Source organism: Fundulus heteroclitus, chromosome 23 (genome assembly GCF_011125445.2).
Source record: "Fundulus heteroclitus isolate FHET01 chromosome 23, MU-UCD_Fhet_4.1, whole genome shotgun sequence".
Lineage (NCBI taxonomy): Eukaryota > Metazoa > Chordata > Actinopteri > Cyprinodontiformes > Fundulidae > Fundulus > Fundulus heteroclitus.
In genome coordinates this window covers 22,231,115-22,237,185 of record NC_046383.1, presented here as the reverse complement: position 1 = coordinate 22,237,185, position 6,071 = coordinate 22,231,115, and the positions used below count along the sequence as shown (strand labels likewise).

General features: G+C 43.7%; 2 protein-coding genes across 2 annotated transcripts; both read right to left on the bottom strand.

The window, feature by feature from the left end:
* Positions 1–620: 620 nt before the first annotated feature.
* On the bottom strand, positions 621–1,788 carry slc35a4 (solute carrier family 35 member A4). Its single transcript, XM_012849668.3, has one exon. It carries the CDS (start codon positions 1,766–1,768, stop codon positions 791–793), a length of 978 nt encoding a protein of 325 aa, XP_012705122.2. The 5' UTR covers positions 1,769–1,788; the 3' UTR covers positions 621–790.
* A 445-nt stretch (positions 1,789–2,233) lies between these two features.
* On the bottom strand, positions 2,234–6,016 carry LOC110366472 (SLC35A4 upstream open reading frame protein-like). Its single transcript, XM_021307801.2, has 3 exons — positions 5,921–6,016; positions 5,495–5,593; positions 2,234–2,460 (listed from the first exon to the last, which is right to left on the bottom strand). The coding sequence occupies exons 1-3, from the start codon at positions 6,014–6,016 to the stop codon at positions 2,263–2,265; spliced, it is 393 nt and encodes a 130-aa protein (XP_021163476.2). The 3' UTR covers positions 2,234–2,262.
* Positions 6,017–6,071: the final 55 nt, after the last annotated feature.

Here is a 6,071-nt window from a genome sequence, read left to right as displayed (position 1 = left end):
AGAAGGCAGAAAAACACGAAGGCCAAAGAAACGGTGCCTTGCAAAAGGGTTCATATCTCTTGAAGTTTTCCACATTTTGTCACGGTTCTGCCACCAGCTCCAGTGTATTTTATTGGCTTTTCCTGAGACGGACCACAGCAAGGAGCTGCTGAAGTGTGACCTGGAAGGAAAACGACACTGTGTGACAATAGTTGGAACTAAATACCTCCACACCTGAACCGAATCACTAAGCAGCCTCCCCAGCGTGCAGTCAGAGTTTTTATTAGAGACCGGCGTGTTGAAGCAGAGGCGCATCTTAAAGCTGCAGGACACCGGCCCTGGAGGACGGGAGTTTGAGGCCTAGGCATATTCTCATGTTAGAGCGGTCCAGTTCAAAGTCCAGACCTGATATGAGGCAAAACTGACTCTTACAAGATGCTCTCCATCTGATCTGAGTGAGTTTGAGCTGCAAACACTTGCAGCTGCAACAGCCAGAGAAAAGTGGGTCAAAGTCAAATCAGTGCAGCAAAATCTTAATGGAAGCTACACTTGTCAGATTTTATCTGTGAAATAACTCTGAAATCCATTATTTTCCACTCACTTCCCAATTCTGCATTACGTTGTGTTGTTGCTTCCCATTAAAGCTTGAGGTTGCAATGTGACAAAATGTGAAAAACTTCACCAGCTACGGGTACCTTTGCGACGCAGCGCACCAGTAAATGAATCTCAAACCAAAAACAGGACCAAATACAGGCAGCCTTAGTCTGGAGCTCCTTGGAAGCCAGGCAGGGCGTTCTCTAATGAACCCCCGTTATCTGTAATAAAGGTAAGCGGCCAGTCCAATCAGAGCGCAGGGTAGAGGGAACCAAGGAGTGAGCTGTAGCCCCAGGATGGCCCAGGATAGCAGCGCATTGACCAGCATGGAGGAGGAAATGACGAACAGTCTGGTGATCCCGCTGCCGTGTTTCAGCACCACGGACATCAGGAGTCCGTTTGCTGCTTGCCCCGCGACGATGACCCAGACCACGGCCGAGTAGCCCTCCAGAAACCCCCGCTCACCTCCTATAGAGGAGAGAGACGACAGCCCGTTGATGGCCACTCCGAACGTATAGAGGTACAGGTTCTGCACGCTGAGGGGCAGCTGCTGGCTCTTCAGCACCCTCTCCGTGTAAACGGCGGCCAGCCCCGACACGCCGCAGTACATCAGCACCAGAAGAAGCCCCCAGGCGGTGACGTGGAGCCTGGGACCCCCGTCCACTCCAACCCTCTCGGGACCCTGCAGGTCCAGGCTGCTGTAGCTGTGGAAGCCCCCGGCAGCCGTGAGGAGCCCCAAGGCGACCCACTGGGCCGACCGCAGCCTCTTCCCCAGGCACGCGGAGTACAGCAGCGCGGTGGAAGCTATTTTCAGATTAGAGAGGATTTGGAAGGAGCTCGGATCCATGTGGGCCTGCATGACGACCACCAGGTTGTTGTTCAAGGCGTACAGCACGGCGGGGACGGCGTAGGGGGCCACGAGGAGCGGACGCGGGGGAGGCGGCGGGGCCGACGTGGCGCCTGTGAGGGCCAGGCTCAGCAGGGAGGCGAGCAGTTTGGCCGACTCGATCAGGAGGACGCAGGAGGCGGCGCTGAATGGGACTCGACCGTCCACCTTGGTGAGAGCTATGAGCGGCGCGTGAGAGCCGTAGATGAGCGCCATCAGGCCCAGGAGGAGACCCCACTTCAGCCTGTGCGTCCACCGTCTCCTAGTCCTCGCCGCGGACCGGGGCCCCACATTCTGGATTACAATCATTCTAAATTATGCAAAATGAACACATATGAAGGCTAACCTCAGTGCAACAAAAGCCTCATTTCAGTCAACTGTCTTTAAATATCATTTCCCACACATTCTATGATATATTTCTGATTATAAATGAGGATTTTAAACTGACCAGTGACGTTGATGAGCCTGTTGTTGCACATTATAAACCAAAGGCCTTAATATAAATATAGCTGCTCTGGGCAAAACGCCTTAGTCAGGGCGTAAAATCTTCAGAAAGCAATCTTAAAACCTCGCAGGCACAACTTCATGCGCGTGTTACGTTGACATAGGACAGATAAAAGTGGAAATTAAAGCAGCAGCGTGACACTGAACCCCAAAGCGACACTGAAAGCGAAGGGTCTTTGTCTTTAGCAGCTCCAGGTTAAAGAACGTATCCTTAATCCTCCTCGAGCAGAGAAGTTCAATTTCAGTCTGCCGTGGACCTCCAAGAGCACTTCTTCAGTTTGGTCCATCTCCGCCCAAAATCACTTTGGTCCCTTTCTCAGAGTGCTCATATAATCTTTAACGGTCCTTTCGACGTTGGGCACCTGGTAGTTCTGTGCTGCGTAAATGCCGGTGACGGTCCCCAGCAGCACTCCCAGGAAGGCAGAGGAGCGCAGCTTGGCCACCACATAGCCGGCCAAGAAGCCCTTCAGGAAGGGGGATCCCAGCACCGAGCTTCCCTACAGAAGGACAGATGGGTAAAGATATTCCATTAGAATATTTAGCTTTCAGCATGGTGGGGGTGTTACTGTTTCAGAAAACGTTTCAGGTCCTGCATTTTTTCCCCTGTAGCATGTTTGCTCCCCTATTGGAAGCTGCACACTGCCAGTCCTCTGGCTTAACAAGGTTGAAAAAAAACTAATTTGGAAAAATTTGCGACCTTGAAAAGAGTAACTAAAGGAGCGCCGCCTGTGACCCTTAATAAAAGATTTTTTAGAAGGTCCTGTGACGTTATTAGCAGTAATGGCTCTCTTAGCAGCAGTAGACAGATGTCATAATAATGCTGGGTTGGTATTAATCTAAAGAAACCTGGTGGAGGACGAAGCCACTACCTGAACCAAGTCAAACCTGAAATGACATCAGTGGGATAATAACCGTCTAGTTTGATGGTTATCGTTATGCTTGTTGCCGTTTTCTCATAATACTAATGTTATTGGTCCGTCTCAAAGCTCACTTCTAAGAGTGGTAAACGTGGATTTAACATTTAATGGTCACTTAGGCACCAAAGATTAGATGTTCCTTAGTTTGTTCATGTCTATTAGTTGTTTGGAAATTATCCCAGCAAACTGAGCACCAGCTGATTAGATGGACCAACACAGCCAGCAGCAGCAGTGACAAAGGCAACGTGAAAGTGTTGTTTAATATCATCCACAGGGCTGTATGCATGGTTATGAACACGTTCAATTTGAGTTATTTATAAAAAGTGAAAATAAGATGATTTCTAGCCTTGTATGACTAGATATTAGACTTCTGCTGCTCTGAGAATTTAATCTCATCTGTTTAACAGATTCCAGTGTATTCATGTCAATAACAAATCTTCAAACTTCAGGGTCACTATATATATATATATATATATATATATATATATATATATATATATATATATATATATAGCTAGTAAGGAGCTTGACATTAAAATGTATATATATATCCATAGATATCTATTTATAGATAGATAGATAATTTCGATTGGTAAAATTATCTAACATCAAGGAAATAATGGATTTTTCTTCTGCCCAAATGGGTTTATTTGCAATAATATAACCTATTTTTACTCACTTTTAAATTTGCAATATTGTGGAACCTGCACATCATTTTATATTTTGTTTGTATGATTACGTGACTTCCACAAATTAAAGCAGATTAAACAGTACTTAAGTTGCAGTCTCACCTTTTTACTCTTGCTTAAGTAAATCTTCAGCAGACTACTTTTTACTTTACTTGGGTAAAAATACACCAAAGATACACCAGGGGTCCGTTCTTCGTACGTCGCTAACTCAGTTAGCAGGATTTCATTGTTGACGATTTGGCATGATCTTGGATCGTTTGGTTCTTCGAAAGACTTCCTGCACTTGTTGTCATAGCAACATGTGCGCCAGCTTAAACCTGCTCCAGAGCAGGCTTATTTCATGTAAACAAGATTAGATCGCAGCTGTATAAGCGGAGGAGATAGGGAAGTCTGCCGTAGCTATGTCCATTTTTACGACTGCAACCTGTTGCGGAGGAGGTGCAAGAATAATTTGCAGAGTTTTTCGAATTAATCGCGTATTGCGCAATAGACAGGATCCTTTAGCGCAGCGCGACAGTGTAATTGTAGAGAGATTTCTCTTGGTGGCTGTTATAAACAGACAAACATCATTTAACAGTGGCTTTTAAAGAGGAAAAAATGGTGTCAGAGCCATAAATCTAAAATATTTAAGTGATTTGTATGATAGTTTGCTTTTTATTTTTATCATATTCAGAAAGAAGAGTTGTTCAGGCCATTTTATTGTGAAGTTTAGTTTACTTTGAAAGGCTTGCTTCCTGTCGAGCCGTATATTGTATTAGAAAAAACTATGGATGGATTATCTAGACACGGAGCAATACAGTTTTACCGTGTAAACTGTGGATGACTTGGAAATGGAAGATTTTCATTTTTTATGGATAAAGATTTTTTTTTTGTTAAAATTCCCAGTTTGCACGTGTCCTTTACTTCCCGTGTCTAAGGAATGACACTGAAATTTGGATTTCTTGACATAACAAGTGTCTTTTTAAAATAAAGTATAATAATTAAAGGCTACCATTTTGTAGAATATTCTTGTACTTCACTTTTACTTGTCCCCATGTTCTAGTGGGTCCCGTGGAGGTTTTGATATAAAAGAACAAAGTAAATATGAGATTATTAAAAAGCAAAAATTCATACTGTAGAAAGTGATAGAAACATCTACCATGGACAGTATTTATGCATTAATTTGTCCGTTACTTTTTGCCAGCCCTCTCTCCTGGCTTTGGCAGACTTTGAGGTGTTCCCTGTCGTTTTAATTAATGACTCAAATTTGGTATAACCTTCCATTAAAAGCTCGTTTTCTGCTTGGGAGAAAAACTGTGGGCGTTCTTTGTTCATGCTGAACAGCCAATAACAGCGCTGCTGATCATTGTTTCTACTATCGATACATTTCCCCTTTTAAACAAACGCATGAACTCGCAGTTGTCTCAGATAACTCAATCCAGCCATACTAATCATAAACAACAGGTGTGTTCGTGTTCATCTTGGATGTGTCATTTGATCTTGGATGTTTTAAGCAACGTACAAAGAACGGACCTCAGGACAACGACTAGTGACCAGAGTCGGAGAATGTCTGCAGGTCAACCGGCTCTGATCAGTGACAGCCCAGTCAAAACCTTCAAAAATCCCTCCTTTTTTTTTTTTTTTTTTTTAAAAAGTGTACACACCAAGTAAACACAAAACTGACAACAGTCTTTAGTGTAGAGTGATAGTGAGGGGAAAAGTATTACTTAAAAGTATACCATCACAAATTTCTAATCTGTGCCACTTTAGGTTAAAAAAATGGTACTGACTAAGGGTAACTCCGATTTGAACGATATGCAAGGATTCTCTTAAGATATAAATGGCGAGTTTTACAATCTGGAATATCTATCTTCCAGAAGCATATGCAGGAGGAGGTAAACGCCTTGCTTAGTGGAAGGTCACCCATGTGACCTGGAGCAGCTTACCTGGGGAATTCCTGAGGACACCTCGTTCTCCACTCGCCTCTGAATCGCCTCCAACTGATTTTTGAGCTGAGTCAGATCTTTTAGCTGTCTCAGAGGATCCTAAAATCAAGACAACTCATTTAATATCAATTTCGTAAAAAAACAACAACAGCATGCTAAATCCAGAGTAAGTATAAGTGATTTTAAATGACCATGCAGTACAGTACAGTACAAGTACACATACTGAAGTTGCTCTGAAGTTTTTTTTTTGCCTTGGTGTTCAGAGGGTCGGCTCCTTTCTTTTCTCTCCCTGAAAGCCCCCCAGTGAGTTTAATACAGAGCTAAAGCCTTCTGAGAGACACCATATTTTCATGCTCTTCTAATTACTATCGTGCGCAGCAAAAGTAATGTTATTTATACTTAAAAAGACTGACACAACTCACTCACCTTGTTATCCGCCATTTTTCTCCCGGCCGGGTTGCTTCTTCTTCTTGGACAAGCGCAAAGGTGCATTACCGCCTCATACCTTCTACAGAGGTGCATTACCGCCACCTACTGGACTGAAAACTTGTTGCAGTAATAATAATAATAATATTAA